At 36.9% G+C, this 21,459-nt stretch overlaps 1 protein-coding gene across 1 annotated transcript in view; it reads right to left on the bottom strand.

Annotated features, from left to right (window-relative positions):
• NCKAP5 (NCK associated protein 5) overlaps positions 1-21,459 on the bottom strand; it is a 564,957-nt gene that overhangs the window by 225,363 nt on the left and 318,135 nt on the right. The window contains exon 6 of the mRNA XM_049773574.1: positions 2,823-2,861. Within this exon, the coding sequence (XP_049629531.1) occupies positions 2,823-2,861 (39 nt within the window). The remainder of the gene's footprint in view (positions 1-2,822; positions 2,862-21,459) is intronic.

Below are 21,459 nucleotides of genomic sequence, written 5' to 3'. Positions count from 1 at the left end.
TGGGTTCAATATTGTCATAGTAGCTTTACTGATTTGAAGGAGTGTATTGTCTTTTTGTTTTATTTTTGTTTTGTTTTGTTTTGTTTTGGTTTGGTTTGGTTTTTGGTTAACACCTGGCAGTGCACAAGGTTTAATCCTGGCTCTGCACTCAGAAGTCGCTCCTGGCAGGCTTAGGGTGGGGGTGGGGGAACCATATGAGATGCAGGGAATTGAACTGGAGTCCATCTGGGGTTGGCTGCATGCAAGGCAAAAGGCCTACCACTGTGATAACGTCTGGCCTCAGTCTGTTGTCTTAAGGAAATGCTGGGCTTTTGAAACAAATTGAATAAACTAAATAGGACATGGTGTATATACATTTGAGAAAATGGATATGTTTATGAAAAAATCTTTTTCTTCCAGTATTAAAAAAAAGAAGCATATTCTGCCTTGAGATGTCTCTCTAGGAACAATCATGTTTTACTGTGAAAAAGACTAGGTTAGCCAATGAAGAGCTCTAGCCATGGCAGATTTATTTCTTTACTGTGGAAACAAATGACATATACCAGAACTGTATGGTTAAGTCTATAAATTTGCCTTCAGATTATATATATAAAACACTTGAGATTTCTGTGCCAACAATATACTGCTTTAGAATTAGTTTTTCACTTCTGCCTTTAGAGTGTATTTTATTTACAATATTAAATTCTTAATTAAAAAGAAATTTTTGTCTTTTTACAGCTATTTTGAGTACCTATAAAACTGGGAGGCATGTGTTTGCATAGAACATGATTCTTTGGGAATCTCTCAAAGTCCTGGCATCTCTTCCAGCCTCAGAGTGTCCCTGGGGTATGCTAGCTCAGAGTTGCTTGTCTTCTTATGTATCTTACTGCTTAACTGTATATACCAAGGTAGATTTATCTGTTTACTAGTTATAACTTATATTTGTGTAGCAATTTTTTGTATGGCTGACCTGAAGGGTCCTATTTTTCTTTATATTGTACCAGATGATTTCATTGTCTCTTTCCTGAGGCACATGAAAAGGGACTACCTTGAAAAGTCTTTCATTTCAATACCTACACATATAGCAGCAACAATGCTTCTTTCATTCTTAGATTTTGTCATTAAAGGAGCATAAAGTTTTCAATAGGAGGAAAATCTGAACAAAATTTAAGTCTTTGATAAAGAAAATAGGTTATGATAGAAACTTTAAGTTGATCTTCAACCTATTTCTTTCTTTTCACAATTATATGAGTTAGTTTCAGTCAGACACATATCCAGAACAAAGGCTTCTTTGTAAGCTTCCTTTGGTGTGACTAAGATCTGCTTAGGGAGATGAAGAAGTGAATAAACAGAATAGCTTTGGGATGTCCATGTTAAAAGATAGCTGGCAGTGGGGAATGGGGGAGAAGAAAGATTTTACAGCAAGTAGGGCACTTGCCTTGTGCAGCTAATCAGGATCCCATTCTTTCCACCCTATATTCACCAGGAGTGGTTGCTAAACACAAAGTTAAGAGTAAACCCTGCATACTTGAGCTCTACTAAGTGACCCTAAAACAAAACCAAAACAAAAAGATAGCTGATGAAGTCAGATAGATAGTGCAGCCAATAAGGGGCTTAGTTCAAACACAGCCTTTGAGGGTTTGATCATTGGTACCTCCAGAATGGTACAGATTCAGGAGTAAAATCTGAGCACTGTCAGGTATAGCATCCCCAAAAATGTCATGAAAAAAGATGGGGATATTTCAACCAATGAAATCTGTTGAATACCTGCATCTATTTACTATATCTGATGTGATCTTATGTTATCTAATAAAGAATAAAGAGATAGCAAAGAGTTAGATATAAAAATTCTATGCTCAGAAATTTCCATTTGCTTTATCACATCATTTAGGAAGAGGTAACATATAATTGTTTCTATTTAAAGTGTAAGAAAGATGATTTGATATGCAATATACTGTGGAATGATTACTGAGTTTATGATAAGAATGCATCCAGAGTAATTCAAGTGTATTTCTATGGTGTAAGAATTATTATAATGTGCTCTCAAGTATATACACTGCCATGGTTATATTTACTAGAAACTGATTTATCATTTTGAAAGATGATTTTATTTTTCTTTGAATTTTTTATATAGGCACCATGATTTGCATTACTGGGAACAGTTATGTTTTATAGGATAGACCATGATTTTACCAGACAGAACATGGCAGACTAAGTTCTAATACCAAACATGCCACTAAAGTGTCAGCATCCTTGGACCAATGTCCATAAGTCCTCTTCCATTCCCCCAATTTTACCCGTTGGCAATCTCAGTTCTGTAGGCCTAATTCCAGAGGCTATTACTATGGCTATTACTGATTCTTACAGAAACCTCCCAATCTATTTAATCTCACTAAAAAGACCACAGTACCCACATTTTGCAGAACTAAGGTATGGAAAAATAAATAGCTTCCCTCACCTCAAAGAGTTCTTTCTGCATTGCAGTTCCTTTGAATGTTATCCATAAAAAGGCATTCACTTCAAAGCATAGCAGTTAATCTTATTTAACTCATTTATTATGTTTACATTTACTAAATAAAAATGATAGATTTGCTATTCATCTGCGTACATAAAAGTCTTTCTCTTCAAGTGGCTTTGTTACTTTATAAAGAGTTTGAATTTAACAATTCTATTATAGGCCACTGATGTTACTTCATATGTCATCTAAAACACACAATTTAACTTTAAGTGCATAAATAGAAAAGTACTGCATATATCAATCACAATTTTCTACTTTGACAATATGAGTTCAAACCTATACACATAAATATCTAGAAAAAGAATCAAAACAGAAAGTGACCTACCTTTTGAGTTAGTAGAGCTTGAACAACCTGGTTGGCTACCTTTAAAAAGAAAAAAAGAATTGTTGTTAGTAATGATAAGATTTTATAAAAACAGACTGGAGTTTGCCAATACATTGATCACATTTTACTTTCGTTAATTAGTTCATCCATTGTTTCTTTCCCTCTACATCTAGAGAACCTGATTCTTTTCATAATCAGCCCACAGTTATAATAATATATAATATTTTATTTTCCAAAGATGACCTTGATGTTAATTAATATGTTTAGGCTGGAAAGATTCATTCCTTGAGTTCCAAACTTCTACACTTGAAATAACAATATTCTTTTATATGTAAAGTACTCCAAGTAGTGTAAGAAAACAATCCTAATTATCTGTATATAGTTTCTTCACTTAACTGATTTATAATGTTATTTGCTTCTTCTTATTTTTTGTGCTGTGACTATTTCACAGCTTAAAATTACTTTCAGTAAGTCAGGTGAATAGTGGAAAAAGAAAAGAACTCTTTTTCCAGTATGTTATGCTTTCTCCTCTGTCTCTTCTTTGTTTCTTTTTTATTTTTTATATGTATCTTTATTTAAACACCTTGATACAAATATGATTGTAGTTGGGTTTAAGTCATGTAAAGAACACCCCCCTTCTCCAGTGCAACATTCCCTCACCAATGTCTCAAATCTCCCTCCTCCTCACCCCACCCCACTTGTACTCTAGACAGGCTTTCTACTTCCTTCCTTCATTCACGTTGTTATAAAAGACATTTGTACAATAATCCTCAGAGACAAAGAGAGGAGAGCTGGAAGGCCCAGCTCATGACATGAAGCTCACCACAAAGAGTGGTGAGTGCAGTTAGAGAAATAACCACACTGAGATCATCTCTTCTTTCAAACCACTCACTTGTCACAATGCTATTTTTTTAACAGTTTAATCACTGTTTATGCAAACATTGAAATCCTCTTGAACCCTAATATGTGTGGCTATAAACCATCAAACATATATACATACATATATACATATATCCATGTATATATGGGGAGGGCCACACCTGGTAACACTCAGGGGTTACTGCTGGCTATGTTCAGAAATCGCTCCTGGTTGTGGCCGGAGCAGTGGCACAGCAGTAGGGCATTTGCCTTGCACATGGCTGACCTAGGACTGTGGTTAGACCCCCGGCATCCCATATGGTCCCCTGAGCAAGAGCAATTTCTGAGCGAATAACCAGAAGTAACCCTTAAACATTACTGGGTGGGGCCCATAAACCAAAAAAAGAAAAAAAGAAAGAAATTCTGATCTCTTTCTGTGACTAGCTCAGGTGTTGTACCTTTTTAGTTCAAGAACAAATATAAATCAATAATATGTTCCAAGTATTTTAAGGATCTGGCATTTTTCCAGATAACCATTTATCCTTGCTTTATGAATTTATCCTAAGATTCTTTTTACTAATTACAAAACTTTAAAGAAGCCAATTATTTAATGTTGCTATATCACTGAAAGTATGTACCAGTATGATTGCTACTGATAAAATTAAAGTGGATAGCTAAATTACAAAATTTTAACATAAAATTAATGTTCAATTTTAAATTAGTACCAGTATAATTACTGAGTTAATATTGATATTAGTAAACAATACAATATATAAATGTGATCATGGAAATTGAGAGCATTACAAACACAGGGCTTTTGTTCAATCACTTTATCTTTAATATTTTTCAATGTAAATTTGTATAGTTTGAAATGCTAGATGATTCCTTGGTATCAGAGAGAGCAAAGGTGATAGGATATTGGCAGTAATGCAACTATGACACAGTGTAAGTATGTATGAAAGTATGTAAGTATCTTGGTAATTCTCACATCCAACTGAAGGATGATAATATATTTCATCTTTCTTTTCTCTTGAAAACAACTTCTTGTTTGTGAACTTATATACCATGTATTCTTATTTCTCTGTCAGGTATAAGGAACAAATTATAGTAGATATGTTTTCACAGAGTTTAATTGTGTCTTGACTCAATAAGTATGAAACAACATATACTTAACATCTGGCTACCAATAAGCCTCAGAAGTTTTATATATAGGCTATCATCAACTCATCAACTCATGCTTAGAATCATTTAAACTTCAATCAGAAATTGACTATGATCAGATAACCTAGAATTGTTTAATTAGTTGAATTGCATATCAAGAAATTTTTCTTTGATCCATCATAATATTTTCAGAACTTGAATTTCTAGTAATTTAATGAAAGTTAATTAAACTAATATATATTTAAAACTAATATATAACTAACTAATATATATCATATATAATAATAAGTTCATTATATAAACTAAAGTATATCATATATAATTAGTTTATTACATATTTAAAGGGGACACAAGTATTTTTATATCAGTTCAAATAAAAATCACATATAAGAACTGTCTGAGATAAAAAATAATCATATTTTCTTTTAATAATAAAATTTTCTTTCTTCGTCAATTTGTTAACACATGATCCAAACAGTGATATATGCAGATTATGTATATATATATAATTCAGTTTGCACAAATGACTGATAGCATAATCCTGAAGATATTGTATTTTATATAATCATCCAGTACAAATTAGAGACCTTAAAGTCAAACTATATAATAGATATTTTACCTTGAAAATTAAAAAAAAAAAGCATGCCTGTTTAGGCACAACATAAAAAACAATCTCTGTAATTAATAATTTCATTATTTTGGAACTCAAACATTAGATTTTACTTCCAATACTAAAAATATACCTAATATCAATATTCTTTTCTTCCAAACCAGACCTCACTAAAACCAGTTTGTGTGACAGTAAGTACTTCCAAAAAAATAGCTCTAAACATAATTTAATAGGAGACATAAGCAAATATCCTAACTATAACAGCCTGTAGGAATAAATATATTATTTCTTTGCAATCCAAGTATGCTGCCAATAGGGCTATAGTCTCTGACGCAGTTCCTTCTGGCATATTCATTGGACAATACTTTGCTTCACCTGAAAATTGAATACAGTTATGGGCTACATTATTTCCTTATCAACTAAAATGGGCTTATATTACCCAGAAGAATTCATAAGCTATCTAGAGAAAAACTGTCTGAGTGTACTGATTTTCTTAATACTGTCTATAAGAAAATTTCCTGGATTTGCTACTTCTTTTAATAGCTAGGTTTTCCTGATACCCAATACAACAGCTGTTTGAAGTATTTGTCTGTTTGTTTTCTTGTCTTTGTTTTGATTTTGGGTCACACCTGGCTTTGAGCTCAGGAATTATTCCTTGCAGGCTTGGAGGACTATATGGGATGCTGACGAAACACTTTTGTCACAGAACTATTGCTCTGTCCTGTGGTTTGGAGTTTGCATCTGCATCTTCTAATGGTTCACAACATGATTCCTGAAAATCAGCCCTTGACTCTTTTTTAAGCATTATGGCCTTAGCCCTTGAGTTGCAAATAATCTGATACCTGGAGACTTAACAGCTTTCCTCGCCAGAGGAAAAAAGATTACTGTGTGGGCTAGGCTAGGAGGACTTGAGACACACAGCCAATGAGACATTCTTTAAATCCTGATTTATTCTCAAAGCCCCTGAGCCTTTCTGTGGGGTGTTCCTACTTCACTCTAGGAACTGATTGGAATCCAGATCCATCTCTCATTTGCTCTAAGAATTCTCTTATATCAGTCAGCTCTTCTAACATCTAACTCTTTATCAGATTCAATCAATACAAGTTTTTTGGTCTTCCCTGTTAGGCTGCAGAAGTGAGCATCCTTTGCTAAGTTCTCCAGGAAGGGAGTAAGCAAAGGAAGAAATCAGAAGTTGAACCTTCCCTCTCTCTCAAACAACAACAACAACAGTTTCTGTGGCTAAAGAAGAAGCCATTGAGAGCTTGTCAGACCATTCCTATAACATTCAAAAGACAAACACATTCAAGAGCAGAGTAGAGAGGAACTCAAAAATGTAATACTTTGACTTTCCAATGTACCTACCTGGTAATCTTGTATCATCCATTCAGAAAAAAAAATTATTAAACAAAGCTGCAGGTTAACGTGGTAATTTCAAAGGCTGGCTAATTACTATAGCACCATTTATGAGAGCTAAGATCTGGGAACAACCCAAGTGCCCAAAGGCAAACAAATAGATAAATATGTGACAAATATTTTTAATGAAATAAACCTCAGCTTAAAGGAAAGATGAATTCTACACTTTGCTACAACATGAGGGAGTTATGCTAAGTGAAATAGTGAAAAGGTGAAATAGAAAAGTCAGCTAATCTAACATGTGACAAACTTAAAATATGGCAAATGAATAAACAATGCCTAGGAAAAACAAGTCCTTAGACTCTAGGCAAAAAATTGAAGTTCCTAAAAGGGAAATGGATGAAAAACTTTAACAGACATTGTTGGAGAGATACTGATACTTTGGTTGTGCATATGGTGTACTTTTGAGTATGGTATACTTTAAATACTTAACACATAAAAATACTTACACTCATGTAAGTCAATATTACTGAACAAAAATAACTGACAAGTTGAAAACTAAATAAAAGTTTGTTAAAATAAAATCAAAGGACAAGTTTTAAAAATGTGCTTTGTAGGAGTTCTGTAATATTCAGAAGTTAGTCTATTTTACCTCAGGGACAAGCAGGATGAATGAGAGGGCAAAATCCTAAGAGAGATTTAAGTACTAGCCATGCTAATATACACTGAGATGTATGAGAGGAAGGGAATATCACATCAATAATAAAAGAAAACCTACCTCTAAAGGTGTTTTAAGAAATGCATGAGATGACAGATAGAACCAGAGAAATTACTTTGGTCATTTCCTTATATGATTCTTTTTTTTTTTTTTTTTTTTTTTGTGGTTTTTGGGTCACACCCGGCAGTGCTCAGGGGTTATTCCTGGCTTCATGCTCAGAAATTGCTCCTGGCAGGCACGGGGGACCATATGGGACGCCGGGATTTGAACCGATGACCTTCTGCATGAGAGGCAAACACCTTACCTCCATGCTATCTCTCCGGCCCCCTTATATGATTCTTTAATCCTGTGAATATTAAAGCTAAATTTGATAACAAACTTTAGAGAATATAAAACATCTCCAGATAACTAGCTAAGAAAATTTTTTTAAAGAATTCTATAAAGAATTTTATTTGTAAATTGATGAATATATATGATGTTTATATATATCAATACCTAAGCATCTTCTGCATTTACTTTATAAGACAACTCCTGTTAAATTCTATAAGTGAGAGAATTTCATCTAAACATGCATTTGTCATTCAGGAAAATTCGTTGTGGAAGCAAATATGATGCTGATCGTATTTATTCAATGTTTTATTCATCAAGCATATATATATAAATAGTTAGTTAGTTAGTTAGTTAGTTAGTTAGTTAGTTGGTTGGTGGTTGGTTGTGAGTCATATCCAATGATGTTCAGGGGTTATTCCTGGCTTTGCACTCAACAATAGCTCCTTACTCATATTGTGGGACCATATAGGACACTGAGGACTGAACCCAGGTCCATCCTGGGTCAACTATGTGCAAGGCAAACGTCCTATCACTGTGCCATCATTCCAGCACTAAGCAAATATATATATTAAAACCCAGTAGAGGACAAATGTGTACTGGAACTTGTAGAAATAATAGTAAATAAAACATATGTGCTACCTCAGGTAATAAGAATGGAGGACAAGCAAAAAGATATAGATTATCTCTTTTGTGCTTTCATGATGCCTCCACTAAAAGGACATTTTAACCATATGCCATAACCTCTTCAATTTATACTGATAAAAATTGATTTAAAAAATTATTTCAGGAGCTGAAGAGATAGCATGGAGGTAGGATGTTTGCTTTGCATGCAGAAGGATGGTGTTTTGAATCACGGCATTCCATATGGTCCCCCAAGCCTGCCAGGAGCGATTTCTGAGCTTAGAGCGAGGAGTAGCCCCTGAGCGCCAGGTGTGAACCAAAAACCAAAAAAAAAAAAAAAAAAAAAAAAAACAAAAAACAAAAACAAACAAAAAATATCCAGTATGGGAAACATAAAAGAATGTACTAATTATGAGAACATGATCTGGTATTAGTATAGAATATAGGAATCAGAAAAAGATAAAAGCTACTCTTAACATCCCAATTCTACCACCTTATTAAACTTCAACCTTAAGAGAAAGTTTTTTTTTTCTGAACTCCAACTGAAGTTCTAGTTTTCCTTGTCCTTGTGCTCTGAATTACCGAGTTTAGAAAAGATAAAGAGGAATCAAAATATAGCATCTTTGTCAATTCCAAAGAACTCTCTTGTCCAGCTCAATAGTTAAAGGGAGTGCAAATTCTTCAACTTCTCTGTACAAAAACTTCTCTTAGGAAGCTATTAAATTGCAGTGTCTGTACCTGTCCTTTTCAATCAAAAGAGCTGAAAGAGGTAAGAGAATCTATATTCTCTGTAATAACCACATATCTTTCTTATATAAAAGGAGCTAAAAAACAGAGGGAAACACTGGGATAGAGGATTGTTTGAAGCTCTTCTGTCTTGGTATCCAATTTTGTCACAATACCAAACTCTTCTCCTGTAACCATGTTACTGAAAATATTCCATAAAGCCCAGCATTTAGAGAAACTAAGGACTATGTTTATCAATACTAGATAAATAATACTAAGTATTACTCTCTGGACACTTTCAAAACATTTCTACATTCAGTCTTTATTCTTGACTAGAATTACATTTAAACATCTCTGAGTAGGCCCACTTCCATGTACTATAAAATACTTGTAATCCTACAACTCAAATGTCACTGCTTCAGCTCTTGTTAAAAAAGGTTCTTTAATCTTGCCCATTTAGCACCTAACTCATACTATTTATTGTTTCTACTGCCCTTGGGGCAACTCTTCCTTACATTCTAGAAGGACATAGAGGTAATTTTGTTTCTGTTTTTGGATCACACCGAGCAGTGCTCAGGGGTTACTCCTGGCTCCACGCTCAGAACTTGCTCTTGGCAGGCTTGGGGGACCATATGGGATGCCGGGATTCAAACCAATGACCTTCTGCATGAAAGGCAAAAGCCTTGCCTCCATGCTATCCCTCCAGCCCCACATAGAGGTAATTTTCTCCAGTTTTTTCACTTCACTTCTCTGTGACTACTTGTCCTTCATTCATTTTGCTAGGCTGGAGTACCCCAAGTTTCTAAAGTCAGAATGATACTGACATTCAACCAAGTAAAATGTATAGAACCAAATAACACAGAGAAGCTGCTTTCAGAACCTCTGCACCTGAACCACCCCTAAATAATAATACTCTTGTCTTGCAGGCCTGAAATGCCTCTGTTGTGGAACAAAGGTTTTGTTTAAAAGATTCTTTTAAAAGATTCTAATGTTTTTTGTTCACTGAAGTCTGTGAAAAAGAAACTTGGATGCTAGACTTATCACAGTGCTCATTATAAGAATGTTTTAACAACTTATTCTCAATTAAAATAGGCCTGTAAAAATGTTCTAATATTTTTGTCTACACAAGTCTATGAAGAATAAATTTAGGTCCTACAGACTCTTATGACAGTACTCATTGAAAGACTGTTTTGGAAACTTATTTTCAATTTACGTATACCTGCAATTATGTCCAATTATTTTTGTTCACAGAAGTCTATGAGAAATAAACCTGAATGCCTTGGAATCACATTGCAGTGCTTAGTGTTCTAAACTCGTATTACAGTGTTAATGATAAGAATGTGTCAACAACTTATTTTTAATTTAAATATGTCTACAACTGTGTACTAATGTTTTTCTCTCACATTAAGTCTATGGAAAAGGAAGTTGGATGCTTTAGACTCACAAAACAGTGCTTAGTGCTCTAGATTCTTATTACAGTGCTCAATATAAAAATGTTTTGAAACTTATGAAGGAACTTTTACGATATTTTAAGACAAAATATAAAAAGCCAATTGGTTTGATAATGATGTATGCACAATCTAACCAGTGACACGACACTTCTACACAAAGTCTACCCTAACTAGCAGTGATTCCTAGGAATTAACTATTACAGTAACTGGATTAAAGTTTTCTCACCACCTTATTTGCCAGCTTATATTTTATGAAACTCTTTGATCCATTCCCATTTACCACTCTAGATAGGTCAGCTATGCAGCTGTAAAATATTGATAGATAAGCTATGTATGTGTGTGCATGTGTGTATGTGTGGTGGTTATTCTTTAAGTTATTCTTACGTCTGTGTTGTGTATAGCCCTTCTAACTTCCTGCTTTCATCCTGCTACTTGGATAAATCTTTCTACTGTCTCCCTAGCCTCACCTATCTTAGATTTGTTACTGTCTCTATTAAACCCCATTTCCCCTACAGCTGAATAATCATTGAGCACCACTCCCCACTCCCACATGTTCCCCACCTTTTAACCTTGCATCACCATGGATCACTGCTGCTCACAACCAGAATCAGCTTTTCGAGTGGGCCCTGACTCAGGGACTGATCTCGGCCTGTGTCTCCACTCAGCAGCTGCATGACAATCTCTCTGCCTCCATGACTGCCATCAACCAACAGATCACCTCATTAGCTGAAGCTACATTACAGATTCTACCCACCTTGGACTTGATCAACAGACTAGGATGGATATGAGTATCGCTTTATTGAGTAACATTGCTGTTGTTTTGGACTTGTTCAGCAGAAAAAGGGGGATATGTGTATTTCTTCATATGTATTTCGTGGGGAACAATACTTTATACCTGCGTATCAGGGATTATAAAGTATGATATCTTCTGGAGGATAGATTCTACAAACTAACCAAAGTACACTGGTGCCCCAAGATTAACCTTGTGGAAATATCCTTTTCTCCTTTTTTTGCATAAACCCAGTAAAATGGGGAATTATTAAGAAAGAGAGGAGTTCCTGTACAAGAGGCATATGAACCCCAAGATTTATTTGTTGCAGGTGGGCCCTAAACTCTGAACAATTGTTATATGACTTGATTTAAGCTTCAGTTGCTTTGAGATTGGCCATATACCCCCCAAACTTTGGTTCCTGGAGAAAGGGGTAGATTCCAAGCCAACTGGGCAATGAGGAAAGCAGAAGCAAGCTTTGCGTTACACTGGCAACATCTTGCAACTGGGGCTTCATGATGCCCTGGCAATTATATAGAACATATGAGTGCAGAAGGACTAGTGCAATGCCTGACTTTAAAAACTACCAATGAGAAGAAGACGAAGGAAAGAAAAATCTTATATTTTTCCCAACCTAGAAAAGCCTCTGAGGTTAGGCAGACTATAAATTGCTCTAAAGCTTACAGTTCGAATGTATGACCAAATACTTCCTGGGGGAGTCCGCCTTGCTCTTACTTAGCCTAAAAACTTTTTTTTAATTTCCTCAGCTTTTACTGTGTCTATGCAAAATAACTTTTTTAAGCTCCTATTTGAGGATTCCATCCTGTTGCAAAGAAAAATAAAACAGGATCTACTGGCTCATCTCATTTTTGTGCTCAGTAAACAGAAAAGGGGCATATTGTTGGTTTTTTAACTTGTTTCATTGTAAACAAAGCTTGTTGCTGCCTTTTCTCTGATCTTTACAAAGAGACTCACATTAGTCAGGACTAATTCTAGATAAGCCTCTTGCCAAACCTCCCACCCCATGGTATTATGCTTAATAAAGACTGTGGTTTTGGTGGGCAGTGCAATCACTCCATGAGGTTGAAAGCTCCCCTGAATACACATTTCATCTTAAGGAGAAAAGAAGCAAACTACATAAATCTAAGTGCAAAACAGCAATTTGAGAAGATGCTACTTTACTTATGTTATGTGGATCATCATAATTCTATGCATGGAAATATTTTATTATCTTAAGGGAACTATAGTTGCTTGCTGACAGACTGGCAGCACCTTGATGAAGAAACTAGTCTTAAACATGAAACCCTCCAATCCCAAGGGAAAGCAAGACTTTTCCCTTGACTAAATGCAAGGAATGAGGATAAAAGTAGCAGTGGAAAGAAGAGTGAAGTTATGAAATATGCTGTACAATTTTCAAGGTGAATATGTATATGCGTATCTCAAATGCTGAGTGTATGTATATGGACTATTGTACATAAATATTTTTCTTCAAAAAATCCTTTCTTAGAATATAAAAACGGAATTTTGGACTCACAAGGGTTTTCCTCAAATCCTCAATATTTCTTTAGTTCCTAGAAAATAACAATCTGTGAAATTGATTGAAAACCATTTTAAGTTTACATTTTATCTACTTTTGTATGTTTTATGAAACCCACTAGCATGGACATAACTTAAATGAGGTCTAAACTTGTTCATTTGTCTAATTAGTATAAAAAGCCTTAAAAAGAATTTCCAGTTGCATAATTACGATATTCAACTACCCCTTTGAGAGCATTCTCTTATAATGCATGGAAATGAATTATCTACCCTCATGTAATTAATTACAAAACAACTGACATGTGTAATCAGGGGGTAGTATTCATGAATACAAAACTTTATTCTTCTCAGAGGCAGCTTTTTGTTGCAAATCAACTCTTTGGCAACTCAACTTTTTCAATAAAGGACACTGAAATACTCCCTTTAGAAAAGTTTGCCTTTGACATCTCAGGGCTCAGTCACACAAGATATCATACCCGGCTTGCACTACGAGAATGTCCCAAGAAAACTCTTTAACATACACTTTATCTCTAGGTTATACATTCTTTTAGGACTTGAAGCACATGACGAGCCAGACCACCGAAGCAGCAACAGTAACCTACAGACTTATACTACAGGGCCTATTCATTGAACACATTCAAGCAAACTAGAATTGCTCTTTTCTCCTCTCTTCTCACTACTTTCTTCTTTTTTTTCTTTTCTCTTTTTCTTTTTAATGTATTTTCTCTTTTCTTCTTTCCTGCCCCTTTTATATACTTTCCCCTTTCCCCCCTTTGGATGTCTGATTATCCCTGCACCCCCATCCAGAGTTCCCACCTTATTAAAATTCTCCACCCTCAGTTCTTAATCCATTTGGCATCAAGACTGACCTTCTACCCAAATGAACCAGTACCCAGCACCCAAGTGAAGGGACACCCAGTCAAACACACACCTCATCCCCGGCAAGAAGAGCCAACAACTCCCCTGCTGACTCATGCCGCGTGTCCCTCCTTATAACTCTTTTTTTTTTTTTTTTTTAGTTCCCTAACTAGTAAATGAGAAATTATATAAAATGCATAGAATTTACTCTATATAAAGAGATTGTTCTCTGATATTTGGCATTATCCTATATTTTTTTTTAATTTTTTTTTTATTTAAACACCTTGATTACATACATGATTGTGTTTGGGTTTCAGTCATAAAAGGAACACCACCCATCACCAGTGCAACATTCCCATCACCCAAGTCCCAAATCACCCTCCTCCCCACCCAACCCCCGCCTGTACCCTAAACAGGCTCTACATTTCCCTCATACATTCTCAATATTAGGACAGTTCAAAATGTAGTTATTTCTCTAACTAAACTCATCACTCTTTGTGGTGAGCTTCCTGAGGTGAGCTGGAACTTCCAGCTCTTTTCTCTTTTGTGTCTGAAAATTATTATTACAAGGGTGTCTTTCATTTTTCTTAAAACCCATAGATGAGTGAGACCATTCTGCGTTTTTCTCTCTCTCTCTGACTTATTTCACTCAGCATAATAGATTCCATGTACATCCATGTATAGGAAAATTTCATGACTTCATCTCTCCTGACAGCTGCATAATATTCCATTGTGTATATGTACCACAGTTTCTTTAGCCATTCATCTGTTGAAGGGCATCTTGGTTGTTTCCAGAGTCTTGCTATGGTAAATAGAGCTGCAATGAATATAGGTGTAAGGAAGGGGTTTTTGTATTGTATTTTTGTGTTCCTAGGGTATATTCCTAGGAGTGGTATAGCTGGATCGTATGGGAGCTCGATTTCCAGTTTTTGGAGGAATCTCCATATCGCTTTCCATAAAGGTTGAACTAGACAGCATTCCCACCAGCAGTGGATAAGAGTTCCTTTCTCTCCACATCCCCGCCAACACTGTTTATTCTCATTCTTTGTGATGTGTGCCATTCTCTGGGGTGTGAGGTGGTATCTCATCGTTGTTTTGATTTGCATCTCCCTGATGATTAGTGATGTGGAACATTTTTTCATGTGTCTTTTGGCCATGCGTATTTCTTCTTTGTCAAAGTGTCTGTTCATTTCTTCTCCCCATTTTTTGATGGGGTTAGATGTTTTTTTCTTGTAAAGTTCTGTCAGTGCCTTGTATATTTTGGAGATTAGCCCCTTATCTGATGGGTATTGGGTGAATAGTTTCTCCCACTCAGTGGGTGGCTCTTGTATCCTGGGCACTATTTCCTTTGAGGTGCAGAAGCTTCTCAGCTTAATATATTCCCATCTGTTAATCTCTGCTTTCACTTGCTTGGAGAGTGCAGTTTCCTCCTTGAAGATGCCTGTAATGTCCTGTAGTGTTTTGCCTATGTGCTGTTCTATATATCTTATGGTTTTGGGGCTGATATCGAGGTCTTTAATCCATTTGGATTTTACCTTTGTACATGATGTTAGCTGGGGGTCTAAGTTTAATTTTTTGCAAGTGGCTATCCAATTGTGCCAACACCACTTGTTGAAGAGGCTTTCCCTGCTCCATTTAGGATTTCCTGCTCCTTTATCAAAAATTAGATGGTTGTATCTCTGGGGAACATTTTCTGAGTATTCAAGCCTATTCCACTGATCTGAGGACCTATCCTTATTCCAATACCATGCTGTTTTGATAACTGTTGCTTTGTAGTACAGTTTAAAGTTGGGAAAAGTAATTCCTCCCATATTCTTTTTCCCAATGATTGCTTTAGCTATTCGAGGGTGTTTATTGTTCCAAATGAATTTCAAAAGTGTCTGATCCACTTCTTTGAAGAATGTCATGGGTATCTTTAGAGGGATGGCATTAAATCTGTATAATGCCTTGGGGAGTATTGACATTTTGATGATGTTAATCCTGCCAATCCATGAGCAGGGTATGTGTTTCCATTTCCGTGTGTCCTCTCTTATTTCTTGGAGCAGAGTTTTATAGTTTTCTTTGTATAGGTCCTTCACATATTTAGTCAAGTTGATTCCAAGATATTTGAGTTTGTGTGGTACTATTGTGAATGGGGTTGTTTTCTTAATGTCCATTTCTTCTTTATTACTGTTGGTGTATAGAAAGGCCATTGATTTTTGTGTGTTAATTTTGTAGCCTGCCACCTTGCTATATGAGTCTATTGTTTCTAGAAGCTTTTTGATAGAGTCTTTAGGGTTTTCTAAGTAGAGTATCATGTCATCTGCAAACAGTGAGAGCTTGACTTCTTCCTTTCCTATCTGGATTCCCTTGATATCCTTTTCTTGCCTAATCGCTATAGCAAGTACTTCCAGTGCTATGTTGAATAGGAGTGGTGAGAGAGGACAGCCTTGTCTTGTGCCAGAATTTAGAGGGAAGGCTTTCAGTTTTTCTCCATTGAGGATAATATTTGCCACTGGCTTGTGGTAGATGGCCTTCACTATATTGAGAAAGGTTCCCTCCATTCCCATCTTGCTGAGAGTTTTGATCAAGAATGGGTGTTGGACCTTATCAAATGCTTTCTCTGCATCTATTGATATGATCATGTGGTTTTTATTTTTCTTGTTATTGATGTTGTGTATTATGTTGATAGATTTACGGATGTTAAACCAGCCTTGCATTCCTGGGATGAAACCTACTTGATCGTAGTGGATGATCTTCTTAATGAGGCATTGAATCCTATTTGCCAGGATTTTGTTGAGGATCTTTGCATCTGCATTCATCAGTGATATTGGTCTGTAATTTTCTTTTTTGGTAGCGTCTCTGTCTGGTTTAGGTATCAAGGTGATGTTGGCTTCATAAAAGCTATTTGGAAGTGTTTCTGTTTGTTCAATTTCATGAAAGAGTCTTGCCAAGATTGGCAGTAGTTCCTCTTGGAAAGTTTGATAGAATTCATTAGTGAATCCATCTGGACCTGGGCTTTTGTTTTTCGGCAGACATTTGATTACTGTTTTAATTTCATCAATGGTGATGGGGGTGTTTAGATATGCTACATCCTCTTCCTTCAACCGTGGAAGATTATAAGAGTCCAAGAATTTATCCATTTCTTCCAGGTTCTCATTTTTAGTGGCGTAGAGTTTTTCAAAGTAGTTTCTGATTACCCTTTGAATCTCTGTCATATCAGTAGTGATCTCTCCTTTTTCATTCCTGATACGAGTTATCAAGTTTCTCTCTCTCTCTTTCTTTGTTAGGTTTGCCAGTGGTCTATCAATCTTGTTTATTTTTTCAAAGAACCAACTTCTGCTTTCGTTGATCTTTCGGATTGTTTTTTGAGTTTCCACTTCGTTGATTTCTGCTCTCAGCTTTGTTATTTCCTTCTGTCTTCCTGTTCTTGGGTCCTTTTGTTGAGCATTTTCTAGTTCTATTAGCTGTGTCATTAAGCTACTCAGGTAAGCTCCTTCTTCCTTCCTGATGTGTGCTTGCAAAGCTATAAATTTTCCTCTCAGTACTGCTTTTGCTGTGTCCCATAAGTTCTGAGAGTTTGTGTCTTTATTGTCATTTGTTTCCAGGAACCTTTTTATTTCCTCCTTGATTTCATCTCGGACCCACTGGTTATTGAGCATGAGGCTGTTTAACTTCCAGGTGTTAAAGTGTTTCTTCTGAGTCCCTTTGGAGTTCACAAATAATTTCAGAGCCTTGTGGTCAGCGAAGGTAGTCTGCAAAATTTCTATCCTCTTGATCTTATGGAGGTATGTTTTATGTGCCAGCATGTAGTCTATCCTGGAGAATGTCCCATGTACATTGGAGAAGAATGTGTATCCAGGTTTCTGGGGATGGAGTGTCCTATATATATCCACTAGGCCTCTTTCTTCCATTTCTCTCCTCAGGTCTAGTATATTCTTGTTGGGTTTCAGTCTGGTTGACCTGTCCAGTGTTGACAAAGCCGTGTTTAGGTCCCCCACAATTATTGTGTTGTTGTTGATATTATTTTTCAGATTTGTCAGCAGTTGTATTAAATATTTTGCTGGCCCCTCATTCGGTGCATATATGTTTAGGAGAGTGAATTCTTCCTGCTCTACGTACCCCTTGATTAATATAAAATGTCCGTCTTTGTCCCTTACAACCTTCCTGAGTATAAAGTTTGCATTATCTGATATTAGTATGGCCACTCCAGCTTTTTTATGGGTGTTGTTTGCTTGGATAACTTTTCTCCAGCCTTTTATTTTGAGTCTATGTTTGTTCTGACTATTCAGGTGCGTTTCTTGTAGGCAGCAGAAGGTTGGATTGAGTTTTTTGATCCATTTAGCCACTCTGTGTCTCTTAACTGGTGCATTTAGTCCATTGACGTTGAGAGAAAGAATTGTCCTGGGATTTAACGCCATCTTTATTTCAAAATTTGGTGTGTCTTTTGGGTAGTCTTGTCTTAGATTAGGTCTTTCAGTTTTTCTCTTAAGACTGGTTTTGTGTCTGTGAAGTTTCTGAGCTGTTTTTTGTCTGTGAAACCATGTATTCTTCCATCAAACCGGAAAGTGAGTTTTGCTGGGTATAGTATTCTGGGTGAAGCATTCATTTCATTCAGTCTTGTCACAATATCCCACCACTGCTTTCTGGCATTGAGCGTTTCTGGTGACAGGTCTGCTGTAAATCTCAGGGAAGCTTGCTTGAACATGATTTCCCCTTTTGATCTTGCTGTTTTCAGAATTCTGTCTCTATCTGTGGGATTTGTCATTGTGACTAGGATGTGTCTTGGGGTGGTTTTTCTGGGGTCTCTTTTGGTTGGTACTCTTCGGGCATGCAGGATTTGATCACATATATTCTTTAGCTCTGGAAGTTTCTCTTTAATGATGTTCTTGACCATTGATTCTTCCTGGAAATTTTCTTCCTGGGTCTCTGGGACTCCAATGATTCTTAAGTTGTTTCTGTTGATCTTATCATAGACTTCTATTTTCGTCTGTTCCCATTCTTTGACTAATTTTTCCATTGTCTGCTCATTTGCTTTAAGTTTTTTGTCCAATCTCTCCTGCTGTATGGAATTGTTATGTATCTCATCTTCCACAGCACCAAGTCTATTCTCAGCTTCTGATACCCTGTCCCAGAGCTTATCCATTTTGTCATTCACTTCGTTTACTGAGTTTTTCAGGCCTGTTAGTTGACATGTTATTTCAGTTTGGAGTTTTGTCATTTCTGCCTTCATATTTTCTTGGTTCTTATTAGTGTTCTGTTCAACTCGATCCATGGTTTCTTGGAGTCTGTTGAGCACCTTCCATATTGCTAGTCTAAAGTCCTTATCTGAGAGGTTGATTAGTTGTTCAGTCATTATCTGGTCCTCAGAATTGTCATCTTCATTCTCTATATCTGATGCTGGCCTGCGCTGTTTCCCCATTGTCACATTTGTATTGTGGGTTTTTCTACGTGTTGTAGTGGTATTCATTGTCTATATGATGTAGGCAGCACACTCCTCTGGCTCCTCCCTTTCTGGATGGGCTGACTTGCCTCTAAGGGAGGGGAGTCCTCCGTGGATGAAGCCTCACACTGGGTCAAATCTTAGGCCCGAGCATGTAACAGAGAAGACAGTCCAGAGAGAAATGTTTGCTTCTGTGATATAGCGCCGTTCTTAGTGTGATTTTTCCTTCTTGTTGCAATGGAGTTCTTTCCTTAGAAAGAGTGCACGGCCGCGTAGCGAAGCGGAGCGGCCGTGCTCCTCTGAGCCTCTTTTTGCCCCACTCGCAAGAGTTTCACGCAAGAGGACAGTAAACAGACATAGACAGGTCACACTCACAGTCTTTCACAGCTGAGCCCCACTGGGCCGGTGTACTTTCGCGGATTTTCCCCGCCTGGTGTCACACACAGGGAGCCAGCTTTTGCAAAGGATAGCCGGTTTTTATGCTCTGAAGTCCCTCCCTGAAAATGGCGTCTGGGCGAGCGAGGTTTCTGGAGGCTCTTTTTGCCCCACTCGCAAGAGTTTCACGCAAGAGGACAGTAGACAGACATAGACAGGTCACACTCACAGTCTTTCACAGCTGAGCCCCACTGGGCCGGTGTACTTTCGCGGATTTTCCCCGCCTGGTGTCACACACAGGGAGCCAGCTTTTGCAAAGGATAGCCGGCTTTTATGCTCTGAAGTCCCTCCCTTCCTTATAACTCTTCCTAATATGGACTGTTACTTGAAAACAGACTTAGCTCTAAAAGTACCCCCAAAGCAAGAACTCTTCCCAAGACCTTCCTGCCGCGATTCTCTTACCAATCTGAAGAAGGTCAGGGAGCATGATGAAAAGGCCTCGGGAATCCACACACCACAAGAAAATCCCAAAAGACAATGGGGAAACCTATACTTCCATCATAAGTATAAGACCTGTACACAGTACCTCTTTACCTGCTTTTTCCCCAAATGTAAGATAGTCTATTGCATCATTTTGTTCCTATAATTACCTTTTTATTTCATTTTTATATATTTATGTGAGCACATATAGTTTATTTCTATTTTTTATATTTTGGGGAGTGTGACCTGTTCTGTTATCTTCTCTTTCTACCCCCAAATGCACTGGCAATATAATGTAGCACCATTTCCCCCTGCAAAGACACACTAAAAAAGGGGGAAATCTTATTTATAAAAATGAGCTCTTATCTACTAGGGATAAGAATTCATACTTGTTTACAATACAGGGACATCTCCCACCCTGAAAATATATCACGTGGACCCAATTTAGACCCCAGGTGATTAGACATCATTCGTCCAGCCTTGAACCCTGGATCCCAGACATAGAAATGACACAGTTCTTCACAACAGCTACAGGAAACAAATCCCATCTGGGACATCCTTAATACTGCTGCAACACCATCAAGTGCCAGCTCTAATTTGATATCCTGACAACAAGGAAAATGGGAACAACTTGACCTAAGAGCAGGTTATCCTACACCACCAGCTAACGATAAGAAAAATCAGAAGACTTGTCACCCTTTGGTCTGTTCAAAAGGCAAGATTGCAATCTACAGATGACTGGCTGATAGAACCATGACCGAACTGTATGTATCCTGGGACCAATAAAAAAGCCCTAGTCTAGAGTTTGAGCTATGGCCTGCACAACAACCATGATCCCTAGTTCAAAAGGTCTGTTTGAGACAATTGCAACAGAATGGGTCTTCTGGAAACATCCTAGGATCAACGCAAAGACCAAGACCACCAACCACAGAAGACGGATTAAAATGACACTGAGGGAGCAGAACTTCTAGAACCACAAAGGAAGACTTCATCATAAGTTCCACCCCTTGACTTGTGTAGATACCGAGATCTTTAGATACAGAGGTCTGACTTTATCACCCAGGGCGGAGCAGAAGTCTTCCAAACATCACGAAAGCACCAAGGGGAGAGTAAATGAACCTGTACAGAGTCTATAGTTAATCCCATGACAATATACTTCAAGGGTGGAGAAACCCCGTAGCTCTTAGGCCAAGGGAATTCCTATTCGAATGACCCCAATATTTACTGTGCCTGTGCAGGAGGGAAAAAGAAAAGCACAAAACAATTTTTCTCCTTTTTTTATTTATCTATCTAGTTTTTGTCAATTTCATTGTTTTGATGTGGTTATTGAAGTTGTTGTCTCCATTTATATTTATATATTTATTTTCTT

Source organism: Suncus etruscus, chromosome 5, assembly GCF_024139225.1.
Source record: "Suncus etruscus isolate mSunEtr1 chromosome 5, mSunEtr1.pri.cur, whole genome shotgun sequence".
Lineage (NCBI taxonomy): Eukaryota > Metazoa > Chordata > Mammalia > Eulipotyphla > Soricidae > Suncus > Suncus etruscus.
The sequence above is the reverse complement of the archived record's forward strand: the minus strand, read 5'-3'. Positions and strand labels throughout refer to the sequence as shown.